The 19852-nt window shown below is 36.7% G+C and overlaps 1 protein-coding gene across 2 annotated transcripts in view; it reads right to left on the reverse strand.

The window, feature by feature from the left end:
- The window catches only part of BZW2 (basic leucine zipper and W2 domains 2), a 63018-nt gene that overhangs the window by 21496 nt on the left and 21670 nt on the right, over nucleotides 1-19852 (reverse strand). For both annotated transcript variants that reach the window (XM_027072001.2, XM_015082365.3), the window contains exons 2-5: nucleotides 18694-18758; nucleotides 10314-10490; nucleotides 5605-5708; nucleotides 3225-3290 (exon numbers count right to left, since the gene is read on the reverse strand). In XM_027072001.2, coding sequence (XP_026927802.1) covers nucleotides 3225-3290; nucleotides 5605-5708; nucleotides 10314-10490; nucleotides 18694-18751 — 405 coding nt within the window. In that variant the 5' untranslated portion in view covers nucleotides 18752-18758. The remainder of the gene's footprint in view (nucleotides 1-3224; nucleotides 3291-5604; nucleotides 5709-10313; nucleotides 10491-18693; nucleotides 18759-19852) is intronic.

The following is a 19852-nucleotide window of genomic DNA, read 5'->3' on the forward strand; positions in this document are numbered from 1 at the left end:
AACACATGCGCGTGCTCACTTATAAACTGGATGCTAAGGAAAGTGACTTTCTCAGGCACAGTTCCTTGCTTCCAAGTTCACTTACGCGTAGCTATAGATAACATCCACGGGAACAAAAAGAGACATATGGAGAATGGTGTGAATAGGTTACATAAAAAATTTACATTGGACTTTGTACAGAAGAAAGGGTAAGTTTTACATAATGAGCAGAACATTTACTGAAATATATTATTGTCCTTCATATTTTTCAGTGTTGGGGGTGCCCTTATCCCCATACTATAGCTACCCATTTTCTTGGGGTTTGTTACATCGTACCACACACAAAAAACAGGGAAAGTCACTAAGCTTTGACATCAGCATATATTTTTCTGAGTTCAGAGCATATAATATTCTTTAAAACAAGACTGTTGCGTGAGAAAGGGGTTTTCTAAGTTTCTGCTGCTCTTTCTAAAATAACAAGATTCAAACTCGGTATTTCTTAGAGCATGCAGTCTTAGCAGCCCTGGTGATGAGGTAATGGAGGATATGACAAAGCCTCTTAAGAAAGAAAAGCCCTCTGATGTGAGTTGGAAAGAGCAATTTCAGAGGGGGCAATTGAGAAAGTAGCAACCTCAGGATGGTTAAAGGAGAACCAAAGCAAAGGTGATTATACCCTGTTTCCCATTTTTCATTCTATGAGTTCTCAGTCATGTGGAGTACCCTCCTCTTTCTTAAGGCTACCCACCCCCCCCACCCCCCACCCCCGCCCCCCCCACATTGCTCTGACTCTATTCCAGGCTATTTTCTCTAGTTCATCAGTTCTTAGGCATGTTACTGAGATCCCCGGGGCTCAATATCACTACTGGGGCCTTGCTCACTTTCTCATTACTTTGCACCAATGAAATGCCATTAACTCTGTACAGTGGGTAGGGCAATATTAACTTACTATCCTTGACAGTTAAAGGATTATTACATTACAGAGAAGTTATGTGAGTCTAAATATTTGTATTATGAGTAATGAGTAAGTGGCAGAACTGGAATCAAACTAGTCCATTTCACTCCCAGGTTATGCCTATTAAAGTGTCAGTGAATTAAAAACAAAGCCACCTTCAAAGTTCATAAAAAAAACATGGAGGGAATGAGAGTATCAGTGTGTAAAGCTCCAGGGAATACCAGGAATGGGACACAGTAAAAGAACTGACAAAATCATAGACACTTTGTATCAATCTGGCCTTTCCCTCTGATTGAAAAGATGATTCAGATTCAAGTGAACAATGAAAAATGGCTCCCAAAATAAAATATTAAACACTACTTTTTAAGCCCATCAGTATACTCTCATTCATTAAAATAGTGCAAAAGTTACATCTTTTTCTTAAATTCATATTCTCATTGATCACTTATATTAATCAACATTAAAATCAGATGCTGCCTGTACTTCAGAATATTCCTTTTAAAATGGATATACTATGAAAAATAAATCATTCTTGAAGCACACATATACATCACGTGAATAAAATAGTAAGGAAATTTTCAAGTTACAAATGAGCTAAGAAAAGCATAAGTGGTATTAGACAAAAGTGGTAAAATGTCATTTAAAGGCTTTGCATTCTCCCTCCCTGTTATATCCATTCCTCTGTTTAATCAGGTGCTTGTTATTTTCTAGACACCTAGCAATCTAATGGACATTTTTTTCCATTTAAATTTTTTTTCATATTTATAAAAGTAATACATGCTAGTAGAATAATATCTATCACTACAGAATAATATAAAAATGTGACTTCCTCTCTAATCCTGCTTCCTTAGAATTAATAACTGTTATTGTGTTCATTAATAACTATTTGATGTGTCCTTCCAGATTTTTAAATGTACTTATACACCTCTATATATTATATAAATAACTATATGTGTGAACATGTATTGTTTTTACTGAATTATTCATTGATGACAGCTGAAACTTGCCAAGGGTACCAGCTATTTTTCTGAATACTTTCTGTGTATTGAAATCTACACCAGCCTTGATCTTCACTTTACAGAAAAGTAAACTGAGGCAGATAGAAATGAAGTAATTTGCCTGAAGTTAAACTACCAAATGGCTGCTCCGCACCTATTTCACGTAACAATTTATCATGGACATTTTCCCCAATCAATTCATGTGGTTATCCTCCATTGTTTACATGACTGTACAGTATTCCACGGTAGGGACAGACCAGAATTTAATTAATCAGTCTCCCATTAATGCACACTTAGCTTATTTCTCCAAACTGTGATAAACATCTTTATACATACAGTTTTATGTATCCATGCTGAACTATTCTTAAGAAACGGGAAAATGGAGTCACAGAGAATGCAAATTGTTTTAAAAAGGGATTTTACTGTCAAATGTTCATGATGTATGGATCTGCGTTGAACATGGGGAAGTGAATAAGTAGTAAAGTAGATGCTATGGTTGCTTTATTCCCTTGGTTTATAATTTAGCAGATTATCTAAAATTGGAAATAATGATCAAGCAACATGCAAATCTGTAACAAGTTAATGTAGTGAGTGCTACATACACACACACACACAAGAGTTACAAATTTCAAGAGGGAACATGTTGCAATGACAGAAAGGAGGTCTTCTTTAATGAGGTGCTACTATTTATTTTGCTACTTACTAGAGGCCACTTACTCTATTAAGTACCTTATATGTGATCTCATTATTTCCTACAGCAATCCTAAGGTATGGCCTCTTACTGCAGCTTTTTACAGTGAGAAACACCACTGAGACTTACACCCACAGATTATCTCCAAAGATGTGCTTTTATCCTCTTTGCCAGACTGTATTTGTGAAAATTAAAGAATTTTACTGGGTATTAGCTGTTGTGCCATATACGCCTTCACATGCTTTAATTGCTTAAATCACCACATCTAGATTTCCCCCTTGATATATTATTTTTCTTGCATATTTGGAAACTCTAGTTTTTATTTTTAAGCTCTGCAAGGTCAAGGATCAGATGCTATAAAACCACTGCTATAGAGCAAAGTATGTGGTCTTACATAAAGATGAATGAACAAAATCTAGGCTAATCGTGTATTTTCCCCTATAGCAATTAGCTAATGACCTGTTGTACTCATTCATTCAACAAACATTTTTAAAAAACTTACTATGTCCCTGGCACTTCTGCACTATCGGTGTAAATTGACCTATTTTCATCCCCCTCCCTTTCATTACTTTAAACAGGTAAGGCATTACATTTGAATTTTTACCTTCTTCATTTCATCCTCAAATGCTTTTTCCAAATACTTATATCTCCTGATGAGTTTATTGAAGACCTAAACATAAAACAGAACCATTCAATATTATGTAAACAAGTTTAAAAGATAATAGGAGGTGTAGAAAGTCACCATAATCACAACATGGCCCTATAGTAAAAAGATAACTGTAAAAGAACTGTAAGCATTTCAAAGGAGTTATAACAAGGGGGGAAATGTGATCAATGTGTACATAACAATAAAAGACATTCAACCAAAAGTATAACATGTGAGAAACCAAAAATAACGCTGATAAAAACACAATAATGTTAAACCTGCGAGATGCAGAGAAAGGCAATAGGAAATGAAGGGGGTGACATATAATCACAGAGACCATGGATACGATGGAGAGAGAAGACCTCAGACACATTGTACTCTGGGAGGACACAAAGACGTCTTTAGAAGACAAGCAAAACTTGGTATAACTTCATAGTAATAAAGGATTACTGCCTCCCCCCCACCCCATCTAGTAAGAACCCACAAACAGGGTTTGTAAGTGTGTCAGTGGAATTCTGGGCTGTTTATTTAAGTGAAATGAATGTTTGTATTCCCACTAAATTCATATGTTGAAGACTTAACTTCCAATGTGACTATATGTGCAAGTAGAGACTTTAGGAGGTGGTTAAATGAGGTCATAAGGGTAGGGCCCTAACCTGATAGAACTGATGGCCTTATAAGAGCCATAAGAGAGACTATATCAGGAACCAAATTGGCTGGCACCTTAAATGTACACTTCCCAGCCTTCTGAACTGTGAATAATGAAATTCTATTGTTTTATAGAAATCCCAGTCTATGGTATTTTGTCAAGGTAGCCTGAATAGAATAATAAGTGTTCTTATTTAAATAGAGATTTTCATAAATACTGATTATTTTTATAATTGAAAACGATTTCTGAATCTAATTCCTTTCTCTCTCTTTTTTTTAATGTTTATTTATTGTTGAGAGGGAGAGTGTGTGAGTGGGGGAAGCACTGAGAGACAGGGAGACACAGAATTTGAAGCAGGTTCCAGGCTCTGAGCTATTAGCACAGAGCCCAACGTGGGGGCTCGAACTCATGAAAGGCGAGATCATGACCTGAGCCAAAGTCAGATGCTTAATTGACCGAGCCACTTAGGTGCCCCTAATTCCTTTTTCTTCTATACACATAATACACTGTCATCTAAAACTTTTAGTTTAGATTATCCCCTAATGTGATCAAGATGGGGTACAAGAGTAAAGATTACAGTGCTGCCCTTTATGAGGAAACAGTAGCCCAGGCAGGGAAGTAGTATGCAATAAGGAAAAAGAATAAATGGTATTGAGATCCAATAAATTTGATTTCCAGTTTACACCATCACTCGAGTCCTAGTACTTGCCCTTATAGTCTAGCTGAGAGCAACTGGCTGTTAACACAGGTCCGTGATAGAACAGGAACCAGCTACTCATGATGCATGTACGTTCAGCTCTATAGTGTTAACGTTTACTAGGTTGCTCCATTCTACAGTCCTGCAACGTCCAGACCTTCATTAGGGCCTAAAGACTTCTAATTTTATTTTTTTACCGATCTAATAAATGTAAAACAATATCATGATTTTACTTCCATTTCCCGAATTACTAGTAGGTTTGATTATGTCTTCATCTGATTTGGGGGAGCCTTGTGTTTCCTCTTCTTTGAAATGCCTACGTCTCTTCCTAATAGGCAGCTTGTCTTCTTCTCTAGTGACTTGTATTTTTTTTTTTATTTAATCCTGATATGAATCCCTCATAGATATTACAAATTAATAATAGCTACATGATAGTCTAATATAGCTAATATAGCTATGAATAGCTACATTCATATCTAATATGAATTGGAAAATTTTAATGAGTATTCTACTGATAGACTTCTATGCTGTTTCCAACCTTTGATACTATTACAAGCATGACTGATAACTCCCATCGTATGTGTATGCGTCATTCTACACACATGCAAGCACATCTGAGAGTGAAGTCCTAGACGTGGAGTTGCTAGGTCAAAGGGAATGTGCAGTTTTAGTTTGGAAAGATAGTGCCAAAGTGCTCTCCCTGAAGTTTGGACCAATTTATACTCTCACCAGAATTTATGTGAGCCTCTGATTCCTTGTGTTCTGTACAGATGAAGGCAAAAAAAAAAAAACATATATATAAATCTACCTTAGTTAAGTTTTAATATCCACTGCTTACTAAGAATGCAATTGAGTATCTTTTCATATGTGCAAGAGTTTTCTAACATTTCTACCGAAAAAGTGGCCTGTAGAATTTCTGAACCTAAGGTTTCCCTAAATCCTGTTCAGATGTCTCCCTCCTCACACAACAATCTCTCAGTGATGGGCTTTACCTGAGCATAATTTCGGATGGTTTCATGATCTTCATTTGCTGAAAACACACAGTGGTTGGTCATCTTGGTCTTGTCTCCGTCATCTATGCGTGTTCCTCCAGGGGCTGAAAAGACAAAGGTAATTACAGTTAAGATAATACTGAAATGAGAGGAACATTTACAGAGCAGATGAATTCCTGCACCTCAAGGAAAACAGTAAAAGTGGGTAAAATCTAAAAATCACATAAAAATTGATAGGATGAGGTGTACATGTAGATACATATGTTGTTATGTTTATGTTTCTAATCTAATGCAAACTAGTTGTTCCATTTCACACTACTACCATAGTGTGTGAGATTATTGTTCTAGATCCTTGACTTCACCAGGCTCCTAACATTCTAAGTCTGGACTCATTTATTCTCAATGTAGTTCCTGGTGTTTCTGACATCAGGACATGGTTCACTTTTTAGGTTTGATAATATTTTGCCAGAATCCACTTCACCAACACTGAGACCGGCCAGAACCTGGCTCTTGTAGACCTTGTTAGTTTCTTAACTTTTTTTTTAATGTCTGTTTATTTTTGAGAGAGAGAGAGAGAGAGAGAGAGCGAGCAAGTGCGGGAGAGACGGAGACACAGAATCCAAAGTGGGCTCCAGGCTCTGAGCTGTCAGCACAGGGTCCAACATGGGGCTCGAACCCATGAACCGCAAGATCATTACCTGAGCCGGAGTCGGATGCTTACCTGACTGAGCTACTCAGGCTCCCTTAGACCTTGTTGGTTTCTACTTGAGTAGGTATTAAAACTGTTCCCTCCTCCACTAGCCCAATTATCCATGCAGGGTTGAACAGTATACACTTCGACTGCTTGCTATTTGCATTTGGTCATCAGGCAGCTGTGTTGGCTAGGAAAGTGTATTTTATTCTCTATCGTCTTTTTCCCCCTTGGTCTATACAATATCATGGAATAAATGGACTAGCATAAAAGAATGCATTTTTTTCCTATGACTCAACTTTCTACATTCAAAGGCTCCTCCTGTAAGTTTCAATCATGGCCATTAGAAACACTAGCTGATGAGAAGAACAGAATCCATACTAGGTATTTTTGCTTTCTGATTGTACTTCATTTTAATTAGGGTAGGATTCTAGAAGGTTTGAATAAGCCAAGTTAGACTAATGTCTTCCATATACTCAACACATATTTGGAGAATATACACTTGTACCAGCTACTTCCTTTATGCATTTATGTAACTGCCTTTATTTAACTCGTGATTTCAGATCTTTGGATGAAAAGTGCTACACCTAGCCAAACTTTTTCAGATTCCAGCATACCATTTCATAAGCAAATTACTTTTTAGAAAAGTGAGCTCCTTCAGGAATCTATTTTCACGCAATTAATTTATGCATAAGATTTAATTAGCCCTCTGTAATGAAAACAACCACCTGGAACAAAATTTTATTAAAGTGATAATCTTCTAAAAACTCCAGGCTAATGACTCCTATCTGACAGAAGTTAGTTATATAATTGAAATTAAATCTATAGTCTTTTCTTTTAGAGACAAGTTTTAAAAATTGTATTCTTATACAAAACATGTTATACATGAATAATATTGCTACAGCTTGCATTAAATTTTTTTCCCTCTGATATTGGGACAAAGAATTAACTGCCCTTTCTAAAATTTTGGTGAGCCTGCTATTTTCCTCAAAATGTAAGTTAAAAGAAAAGAAAAATATTTCTTGTATCTACTCTTCAAAAAACACAACTGAAAAACCAAGATGACTATTGTTTTACGAACAATGGAAGAAGGTAAATTTTGGGGTAGGTGTTAAGAAAATTCCCATACTCAATAAGTAAACAAAATATTTATATAAAAAGAATGTGCCTGGCTGGGTTTATTCATTATATCAAAGGTCTGGCCTCGGTAGGTACCTGGGGGTTGTACCGGCTGTGCTCCTAAGTCTTACCATACCTTTGGCCTTACCTTCTTAGATGGATGGAGGTAGAGTGAAGGAATGAAATCTGAGCTACAGATATAAATTTGCTGATCATCCTTATATAGATGGTCAATGACGCTTTGAGATCATCAAAGCAAAGTATACAGATAATTTAACAGATATATGGGGGCAGTAATACGGAAACCCAAGAGTCAGGTAAGAGGCATTCAGAGAAACACATGGTCTCATGTAGGGGAAGAAAGTAAACATTTCAAGAATGACAGGAGGGTCAGCAGTACTGCCAGGAGGGCATGAAGAACTGAAAAAGGTCTATAGGATTGACTTATACAGTCACATGTGACTTTGGCAAGTACCAAAACTCATTGAAGACTTGCATAGAATTTAGCAGTGCACCAATGAAAGTATATCGTAATTCATGAAATACAAAAGCCAATCATTGCATCAGAAAATATTCAACTTCACTATTAATTTAAAAATTTTGAATGTAAATATCACTTACCTAATTGGCAAACACCTAAAAAACTGAAAAGCATAAGAGTACCTAATGTTGCTAAAGGTGTAGATAAACAGAATACCATTTTCGATACAATGTTAATTAGAATCTTCTTTTTGAGGGCTGGTGCCTCTCTGATAGACAGGTAGACAAAGATAGACATAGATATCTCTATTCTTCAATTCATTTATCCCTTGCTAAATATATAAAGACATAATTAGATAAAGGTACAAAGCTATGTGTATAGAGATACTGATTATATATTGTGCTTACAATGAAACTAGGAACAAATTAAATATGATTCAAAATCAGTATGATTTTGGTTCTTTTCAAAATCATTCAAGGTAACACTCATAGGTATAAAAGACAACAACATATTGCTGAATAAATACAAAACAGTCATACAGAGTATCTTATTTGTATAATATCATCCCATTCTCAAAAATAAGCATATGTAGGTAAAGAGATTTCTAGAATGGAATTAACCAAAATATTAATAACAGTTGTCTCTAGGTAATGGGATTTGACCACAATACATAGAGTTCTTTAAAAAAAATTTGTTTTAACATTTATTTATTATTTTTGAGACAGAGAGAGACAGAGCATGAATGGGAGAGGGTCAGAGAGAGAGGGAGACACAGAATCTGAAACAGGCTCCAGGCTCTGAGCAGTCAGCACAGAGCCCGACGCGGGGCTCGAACCCACATACCACGAGATCGTGACCTGAGCCGAAGTCGGACGCTTAACCGACTGAGCCACCCAGGCGCCCCCAATACATATAGTTCTTATGCTTGGATTTGAATGGTCCACAGTGATGATGTGAGATCTTTACAAATAGTAACAAGAAAAAAATAAAGCAGCAATACAGATCAAAAGGGAGCCTGGTAGTAATTAGAGCCCGCGTACCAAAATGGAAAGATTTCTCAGAAGGAGGAATTAAAATGTGGCTATACCTCAAAATGGATGAAAGTACACACTTTGTCCTAAAGTAGGCTGGCTTACACAGTGTTTCTCAATGAAAGGCACTGATAGCGCACTGGGTAGGGCAAATTTTCATTGTACTGAGTTCCCCTTGCAAAGTAGGTGGCATGCATGCCTCCACTACCAAGTCTTTATAGCAACCCAAACACTTTCACACATTTGCAAATGTCCACTCAGTAGTTGCAAATCACTGGCTTAGAGGATTGGACCACTTCTAGTGATTTATGGTTACCACACAAACTGATTACACAAACTAAGTTCTAAGAATAAACATGAGAGGAACAATGGGTCATTTTGATACCTAATCAACATTTAGATCAATATGCCATGTCACTTAGAAAAGCCTTCTACCTTGATGTCTCTGCTCTATTATTTTTATTTTGCTTTTAAACTAACTTTAACTTTTGTAGCAATGTGGATGGAACTGGAGAGTGTGATGCTAAGTGAAATAAGTCATAGAGAGAAAGACAGATACCATATGTTTTCACTCTTAGGTGGATCCTGAGAAACTTAGCAGAAGTCCATGGTGGAGGGGAAGGAAAAAAAAAAAGAGGTTAGAGTGGGAGAGAGCCAAAGCATAAGAGACTCTTACAAATTGAGAACAAACTGAGGGCTGATGGGGGGGTGGGAGGGCGGGGAGGGTGGGTGATGTGTACTGAGGAGGGCACCTTTTGGGATGAGCACTGGGTGTTGTATGGAAACCAATTTGACAATAAATTTCATATTAAAAAAAAAAAGAAAAAAAAGAAAAAGAAACTAACTTTAATAATTTTCAAACTTCTACCTTTAATCCTTTTAGCTATATACTCACAATTACATATTTTTAAAAACCAGATTTAAACTATATTTCTGACATTTTTTTGGATTAATCAGAATTTAAGGAAAAACAGAGGGTTACAATTCACTGCATGGAAAAAGGGTGGGCTTTAAGGGAAAGGGTGCTAGGGCATTTGGGGGTTAATTAAATATACTGGAAGAAACTAGTGACATACAAAAGCAGACTTTGTTCCAGAAACATTTTGAATTAGGGACACATGGGGAAGCTGTCCTTTAGCTATAAAGCAAAGTAGCTGTGTTGTAACATTAACAAAAACCATCATTTCTGTGCCTCTCTTAACAAATAACTGTTTCTACAGCCACATTACCATCCCAAATGGTAAACAAGGTAAAAATCATAGAGACTCCCATTTGCATTTTTTTTTACCAACTCTCATAAATGTAAATTTATAAAGATTTTATCTTGTAAGAAACTATTTCAATGGAATTTAAAGTACTAAAGAAGAAGCTATAATGCATGGCTTACCAAGCATACTGCCAGCCACCAGGATATCAAAGAGTGTGTCTGCATAGCGGCGATAATCTAATCTTGAGCCTGTGGAATCCAGAAACTTGGCTACAGCTTCAAGGTCATCACCAGCTTCATTAAGCCCCTGGACAAGTGTATCCCTGAAGACCGTGGGTTCGAATTTCTCTTTTTCATCTAAAATAAATGTTACAAATTATTTTATTTATTTATTTTTTTTAAAACACATTCTATCCCAAAGGCAACTATGCATTTCTTTGGTTCATTGTTCTTTATTTGACAGTGTAATTATTTAAAAGTTTGAAGACAACTAAGTTCTTCTACTAGATTTCGATGTTCTAAACCCCTTGTTTAAACATTTATTAAATCAAGTAATTTACTTTCTATTTAGAGGTGCCAAAAAATACATTAATTCTATCTAATACATAATAGAATTAATAACTGATCATTTATGTCATTCAGAGAATAGGCCAATGTAATCTACTAATCCTAACCATCCGAAAAAAAATAAAGTAGAACGATCAAAACTTAAAATTTTGTTTCATCTGAGATAAAGAAAATGATCCAGGGACAAGTGCCTAAGAATAAAGGAGAATATATAAATAAACAAAGGTTAGGAGGGAGGAAATAAAGAGGGACATATCTTTTTAAAATTATTTTTATTATTAACATATAACATTAGTTTCAGTCATCAATATATCAATTCTATAATTGACATACTACTTTCAGATATACAACACAATGATTCAATTTTATATATTTTGCAAAACGATTACCACAATAAGTCTAGTTAATATCCACCACCATGTATCGCTAGATCTTTTTTTCTTACGATGAGAACTTGTAAGATCTACTCTCCTAACAACTTTCTCTTATACCATACTGTATCATTAACTACTGTACATTACATCCCTGGGACTTACTTATTTTATAACTGGAAGTCTGTTCCTTTTGACTACCTTCACTCATTGTGCCCACTCCTTCCTCTCTGCCTCCGGCAACCACCAATCTGTTTTCTACGAGTTTGGGGTTTTTTGTTTTGTTTTGAAAGACTCCACACCTAAGTAAGATCATATGGTATTTGTCTTTTTCTGACTTGTTTCATTTATCATAATGCCGTCAGGTCTATCCATGTTGCTTCCAATGGCAAGATTTCCCTCTCTTTATGGCTCAATAATATTCTATTACATATGTATATACCACATTGTTTAATCCATTCATCCATCAATAAACACTTAGGGTGCTTCCAGATCTTGACTATTGTAAATAATACTGCAATGAACATGGGGGCGCATATATCTTTTTGAATTACTGTTTTCATTTTCTTCAGATAAAATTTTTTTAGTTCAGTTTTCTTCAGTTCTAAATTTTTTGAGGAACTCCCAACCTGTTTTCCATAGTGACTGTGCCACTTTATATTCCCACCAACATTTCATGAGGATTTCCTTTTCTCCACATCTACACTAACACTTGTTATTTCTTGGAGGGACGTCTCTTTTTACAAGGTAAGTTATTCCAGGGCACTTAAAATATTTAATATATATCATGAGCTAGATATGTATATTTATAGCTTCAGAGCAGATGCTCTCAGTCTTTTTGGTCTCATGACCCTTTGCCACCCTTATAAAAGTACTGAGGATTCAGGGGCACCTGGGTGGCTCAGTCGGTTAAGCATTCGACTTCGGCTCAGGTCATGATCTCTGTTCATAGGTTTGAGCCCCATGTTGGACTCTGTGCTGACAGCTCAGAGCCTGGAGCCTGCTTCAAATTCTGTGTCTCCTTCTCTCTCTGCCCCTTCCCTGTATCACACTCTGTTTGTCTCTGTCTTAAAAATAAACATTAAAAAAAAGCTACAAAATAAAATTACTAAAAAAAAAAGTACTGAGGATTCCAAAGAGCATTTTTGTGTAAGGAGGTTATATCTATGGATACTTACTTTATAGAAATTAAACCAGAAAATTAAAAAAAATATTTATCAAATAAAAAAAATTAGTATGAACCAGGCTTTCTTGAATCTCTTTAACACCTGGCTTAATAGCAGACAGATGGAGTCCCATATCCACTGTAATATCACACATCATGTAGCCTCTGGGAAACCACCATAAACCAGAGTAAACATGTAAAAGAGACAAATAATATCCTAGCATTATAATGACAATATTTTTGAATTTGTAGAAGCCCTGAAAGGGCTTCAGAGGATTTGGGAATAAAAATACATGTAGCTTTCTATCCTCAGCAGACTCTAGAGAGACTTCTTGTGGACGGTCATTTGGAGTCAGATCTTTTTTTTTTTTTTTAATTTTTATTTTTTAGTAATCTCTACACCCACTGCGGTACTTGAACTCATGACCTGCATATCCAGAGTTATCATGAGTTGCTTGAGCCAGTCAAGCACCGCTTAAACAAACCTGATCTTAAACAAAGCAAGGATCATATACTGTTGAAAAGAAGTGAAGATGATAAATTGGAGGAGGTCAGAAGAGGCAGAAAAAAAAAAAGCCAAATTAAAGGTAAAAGTAAGATTCAATTCAAAGGACTTCTTCACCTCTACCTTCCCTTTAGGGAGAATGAGTTGGGTGTGGAAAGGGAGGGGCAAAAGATGAAACAGATACTTCACAAAAATCTTACCATAAATACCTTTAGGGAGATAAGTGGATACTGCAACTCTAAGAAGGGAAGAGGGAAAGGAGAGGAAGAAGAATATATTATATAAAGAAAAGAAATATTTCATGAATAAAAGAGTTCTTGGGAATGGAATGCATGATAAAATAAGTTAAAAACTCAATAGTAAGAGCTGAAAGACAAAGCTGAGAATATCTCTTAGAAACTAGATTTAAAAAGTCAAGAAAAAAAGACCTAGAAAATAAGTGCAAAAAAATAAGAAAAAGAGCAGACAAGTCAAATGTTTAAATAATGCGCATAATGAGAATTTTTTTAAAGCAATCTCTACACCCAAGGCAGGGCTCAAACTCACAACCCCAAGATCAAGAGTTACCCGCTCCACCAAGCGAGCAGCTGGATGCCCTCAGAATTCTTTTTTCAAAAAGGAAAGAAATGATTTAAAAATTTCAAGAAAGTTTTACAGAGTTGAAGGACATGAGTTTCCCAATAAAGAACTGTCTAGACACCAGCACAAGGATTCCAAGTGGGCCCACAACAAGGCTCACACGTTATCGAGAAATCTCAACACTGGGAATAAGGCAGCTATTGGAAGTTTCAGGGGTAAAAACCCAAATCACATACAAACTACCAAAAAACCAGAATGTCATTAAATTGCTCCACAGAAATATCAGAAACCAGATGAAATGTCTTCAAAATTCTGAGGGACAACGATTTTGAAACCACAATTCAGTGTTCAGCCAAACTGTTAACTCAGCACAAAACCTGGATAAATGTATTTTGAGACACCTGAGGCCTCAAAAATGATGTTTCTCATACAATCTTTTTTAAAAGAGCTACTGAAGCAGACACTCAGCCAAAAATGGGAGAATAACTCGTGATCTTAAGTCAGGAGATCCCAGGAAAAAGGAGGAAAAAAGAACATGAGCCAGGAAATAGGATTCTCCAGGACACTGGTGAAAAGATATTTCAAACATTTCATGTTGACAGCTGTACTGCAGGCCCAGGGAGCAAACTGACCAGGGGAGCTTTTCACTATGAGTCTAACATGATGGAGGATAAGAATTCCTAAAGTTTTTGTATTGGAAGATTTACATAACAAAGGGAAAGGTTAGTATTGACTAGTGTTAAGGCACAGAAAACTCATCAAAAAAGGGAAGATGAAACATTAACTCCAGAGATAAAATGATGTTCAGGTAGATCAAACCAACCACATAACAGTTGAGCTATGAATAGCAGGTATAAAGTCCCAATAATATAAACCCTAAATAGTGGCCAAGCTAAAACTGTGTCACAGAGAAAGAATTGAGAAGAGGTCTGCACGTGAAAGAGAGCTAAATCTTCATCTTCCAGAGTACAAACAGGAAAGTCAGGAAATAACCATGTAAGGATGGTATTTGGTTACATGAATGTAAAAATTCAAAGAAGCACGTAAAAAGCAGAAGGCATTTCTCTGGGGGATCAGATTTGCTGTCTCTATCATATGTCTTGCAGAATTCTTTTGAGTATTTAAAACGCGTGACTGTGATACAATTAAAAACTACTTGAAAACCAGACAGCACCTGACTGGTTTGTATAGATTCACTGTTTATCCTGATCTAGTAGAAGGGATGAGTTGTAAGGGGTTAACACCACAGCACAAGAACCAGAGAAGAATGGCATTCCCAGTACCAGTCAGAGTCACACAGCATAAGATGCCATAAAGACAGATGTAAATTGAACACTATTTTTCATGAACAAGAGATAAAAGTCCTTTTGATGCCATAAGCAAAACATTAAGCAGCCCAGAACATGCAAATGTTGAATGCAAAAAAAAAAAAAAAAAAAAAAAAATATATATATATATATATATATATATACTTAAGGTCTTGTTTTGTAGAGGGGGAGGAAGAGAATGGGAACTCCAGAGGAATAGATTATGAGAGGCTGTTAGAGGGGATAATCATGACTGCACACGAGGAACTCACTGGCAAGCAAGGGAAACTTCACCCCCCACTCAGGGTCCAGATTTACCAAAAGGTAATTCTCCTTTCCACTTGGGAGAGAAAGTTTTCTTTCCTTGTAATATGAGAACATGAGAAGAAAAGACTCCACAAGTTGTTTACTGTCTTGTAACCAGCTTTCAAAATCAACTGACGCCATTCCTGCAATGGCACTACGACACATTTGGATGTTGACTCAGGTGGTAGAACAGACTTTGATGATTTGAAAATTATTAATTTGAAGCAGTGGAAAATGAAAGCTGGTACACAGGTAAAAATCTAGACTATGCTAAGAATTCATGCAGAGGGCTTTGTTTTGAATCTAAGAGAAAACTTAAAAACTTGTGTCTGCACAAAGCCCTTCATTTCGGTTTTATTTTCCTAAGAGATTTGCCAAGGAAGAGGAAAGTAAAAGGAGGGAGACAGCAGGTCACGGCCGAAGATACTTCAACAGTGAGCAATAACGCAGTAGGTCAAGATGATCCCTTGTAGCTCGGGAATCTAAAGAAATCGTGATGGCATGAAAGGATTAATCATTCTTTTGTAGGCTGAAAAGCAACTCCCATCTGCTAAGATAAAATGCCCACCCAGTGGAATACAAAATTCCCCAACAAGAAAATGGCCACAACCCTGACGAACGTTTGGAGAAACATGACATTTTACCCAAAGGTTCTTTTTTATCTGAAACAACATTACGTGTAATTTGTACTTCACATGAGGAAAGTCTAGCAAAAAAACTAACAAAATCCTAATGAAAATATGCTATTACTCCTTGAGTTTCCATTTGACAGGTCAAACCTCCCTAGAAGCGGGAAGTATATAATTAGGGTCTCAAATTTATACTGTGTTGGTGAATCAGAAGTGTGACACTACAGAGTTAGTCATGCTGGCCCTTGTACTGACACTGAGAAACAGGTCTATTTCTGATGCTCAAATATGTCCGTAAGTTATCTAAACACAATGCTTTCACTGGAAACCATAGTAACTGGTTAATATAACACTTTTTCTACCTGTTAATTAAGTGATAAATAGCATAACTTACATCCCTTTTTGAGTGTCACTTAGTTATAATAAATGAGTAAGAACTATCATGGGTTTTCTACCTATGTGCATACACACACACACACACAAACACACACACACACAGAGTTCAACATTTGAACATTTACCAGCTTAGTCGCTAACACTTACTGAAAATCTAAGAGTGTTTAAAACTGTCAACACAGATGAAATGGAGTATGTGGTCACTCTGGTTGCCTGTAGTTGGTTATTTTTTTTCTCTCCTATTTTCAGTAATTTTAATCCAATTTCTCTACAAAATTTATAAAGAGGAGAGTTCAGTCATTAACTATTTCATTTAGCTAAGCATAACAATGGCTCAGGGGAGAAATTCCATCATTTCAAATTCCCACAAGTCATACTAGAAAACATAATCTCTTTGAAGAAAGTATCATAAACAAGATGTGCATATTTTATAAAGGAAAAGAGTCTGAATGGATTTCTAAATGATGTGTCGCATCATAATGTTTAATTTTGATCTTAGGCAATAAAAATAGTTTTGTTTCCCTGACTTGGCATGGAAGAGCATTACTAGCTTTGTTAGAAAACAATTTCAAATTGAAGACAGACCTTCAGAAGACAGCCTAGCAAAATGACCTTGAGATATCCTCACTAGATTTTTTTCCTTACCTCTACAAAACTGCCAGCCATTTATCTGAAGTCAGCCCTATCATAAGAGCAAAAGAAAAGCCAAAGCACGATAAATCATCAGGATGCAATTCACTATTATGAAGAGCAGAAATTGAGGTTGACTCCATTTTTTTTTTTTAATTTCCAACCAGCAGGCACAAAATAGCTCAAGTGCTTAAATCCCCAATAGATCTGAGTTATATGAATCCACATCAATGGCAAATAATATACATTTCTGGGTAGCTCTGAGTATTCCAGCAGCGGTAAGACACAGGCACAATCTTGCCCACTAAATGAATCAGAGATAAACCAGCTCAGATTTAGAGAAAACCTTTCTGGCTTAAAAGTGAAGACTGACTCTAAAGGCCAGTTGACTTGTTGAATCACGCCTGCTGTTGTGCAATACACCCTTGGGCCCTCTCTTGGCTTTTAAGCTCAGTTACCGTGAATCAGCGTCCCACGAATAAAGCTGGAGATCCAGGTCTGAGATTAACATGTTCCCCCAGTGGGCAGGCGATGGCAAACCTTTCTGCACCTCACAGTTGGACATATATTAGCTATTATCACATTACCAGGCCCAACAATACCTTAACTATAATTAGCTTTCTGAACTATATCGTTCCTTACTGATGAAATGCTTCTGAAATCATCCACATCATTTCCCCCTCATTGACTGCTTTAAACAATGAGAGAAGGAAGGCACATTGACTGTAACATCTTGTGTTAATATCAGGGTCCAGATTTCAATGGGGAAATATCATGGAGACACAATTTATATGACAAAGACGGGACTAAGCAGAAGGAGATGGCTGAGGTCATACGTGTATTAGTTTATAGGGATGAGCCAGGGATGGAAAAAAAAAATAGAAAACGGGAAAGCACAAGACAAAAATTACTGTACAAAATAACCACCTTTTGCTTAGTTTACAGTTTCTTAGTTTCATTGTTTCAGTACGAATGTGAATTCCTTGCAAGCAGCATCTACAAAGAAATCCAGCCTCGCGGCTATCTAGCTACTCTCATGTACTCTTCCACTCCATTGATTGCATGGAGACTTTTTTCTTCTGCAAGGCTAGACTTGCTACTTATGCAGACACCATCCTTACGCAAGACAGCGGAAGGTTCAGGGGCCACCTCAACACTGGAAATGCCAAAGCCGTAACATATGGGTCATCAATTCAACAATGTAGCACATGATACCATTACATGCCATTATGTTTCATAATCAGTAGTGAGGCCTTCAGAGAGATATCCCACCATCATTTAGCTTTCTACATGATATTTCCTTAAATACGTTTCAGTTACTATCCTAGTGTTAGTCAACATAATAATCTTGTACCATGGTTCCTTTTAAAAAGTTTCCTAATCAGGTTATGGCTCAGCTATTTTTTTTTTTTTTTAAGTCCAAGAGGACTTCTGTATAAGAATGCCAAACTGATTAAACACTTAAAATTTAAAACCATTCTTTATGCAGAAAGGGTAGGGAGATGAACGTGACCTAAAAACAAGTCATTCACACAAACAGAAATTTTCCCAGTCATCAAACAGGTTCGACACTACCTTTCCACAATAAAAGACACTTGAAAATACTGAGTTTTCAAGATACTTAGGCAATAAATTTAATGTGACCTCTTAAATTCTCAAGAGTAAAAACTCCCCAATATCTCCTTCCCTAGATTACCTCTCTCCTAAGTTTTACCATCTTTACTTTCAACATTTCGTTAAAAACAACAAAGAAAGCAAAACTCAAATATAAATGCTGATGTCAAAAATAGTAAAGTTTATCTAGTGTCTTCATAGCCTCACAGGAGAGTGAGGAAACCTGAACAGACAGAATCATCCTCATTTTGTAGATAGACACAAAGTTTAGACAAGTTAAATGACTTGTCTGAGGTCAGACACCTAAGTAACCTTTCAGAGGCTTGGAGGCAGAAGAACTTCAGATTCTACATTCAGAGCCCAGGAGAGTAGAACTAGTGAGCTTAGGTGTGAACAAGGATAATTCTAATCCTTCCCCAAACTCCTGTCTTGCTGAGAACTTCACCTACTCTCTCAGCCCCCCAGTCCCACAAATATGCAGCACAACCTACCCCTTTTCCGAGTTTTGAACCGCTGGCCTGTTAGCACTGGCTTCTGATGCTTATTCATAAAATTTCTGAAAACAAAGAAAAAAAGATTATATATTTCAAATAAGCAGTTCATACAAAAATGTATGGCTAATTAGCATATGTTCAACCTCACCTATACTGAATACACTTTTAAAAAGCAAGGTGTAATTAAAAAAATTTTTTTTAATGTTTATTTATTTTTGAGAGAGAGACAGAATGTGAGCAGGGGTGGGGCAGAGAGAGAGAGGGAGACACACAGAATCTGAAGTAGGCTCCAAGCTCTGAGCTGTCAGTACAGAGCCTGACATGGGGTTTAAACTAGGGAACCATGAGATCACGACCTGAGTTGAAGTCATATGTTCAACCAACTGAACCACCCAGGCACCCCAAAGCAAGGTATAGTTTTAACTGTTGAACTGGCAAAAATTTTTAAAGTTTAATAATATCCAGTGTTGACAAAAGACATAGGGAAAACCACAGACATAAACTCTGGCATAGGGAATAAATTCCACACAATACTTTTGGGAAGCATTTGGTGAATATAAATATTTACATGTTATAACGTGTGGTCTAGCATTTCTTTTCCTAGAAATTTACCATTTTACCTGCACAAATATGCATATTTGTGTGTGTGTGTGTGTGTGTGTGTAAAGGTTTAGCTGCAGCATTGTTGAATGCATAAAAACATGCAAAGTTAAATGCTCATAAACAGTCATCTGGTTAGATAAGTTATCATAAGCCATTAAGTGGAATGTTATGAAGCTATACAGAAGAATGAGTTAAATCTAAATGTATTGCATTTCTTGCTCTGGCTACCTCTGATTATGTTTCCCACACCTGCATCTCTCCCCATCACTCACTGTGCTCCAGCCAGACTGCCCTCTTTCTTCTTCCAATGTGCCAGAGAAGGTTTCCTCTCCTCTGGGAAGATCTCTCCCCAGCCCTTGAGGTGGCTCCCTCACTGACACACTCAAGGGCCTCTTTTTCAGAGAGGCCTTACCTGTACATCCCCACTACTGGTGTCTGTTCTTTCTCCTTTTACCTAGCTTTACTTCGCTTCACAGCCTTTAGCAGCACCTGACATTCCACTGTTATCGGTTTGCCTGCGGTCTACTTCTCCCATGAGGGTGCAACCTCTAGG

Source organism: Acinonyx jubatus, chromosome A2 (assembly GCF_027475565.1).
Source record: "Acinonyx jubatus isolate Ajub_Pintada_27869175 chromosome A2, VMU_Ajub_asm_v1.0, whole genome shotgun sequence".
In the NCBI taxonomy this organism is placed as follows: Eukaryota; Metazoa; Chordata; class Mammalia; order Carnivora; family Felidae; genus Acinonyx; species Acinonyx jubatus.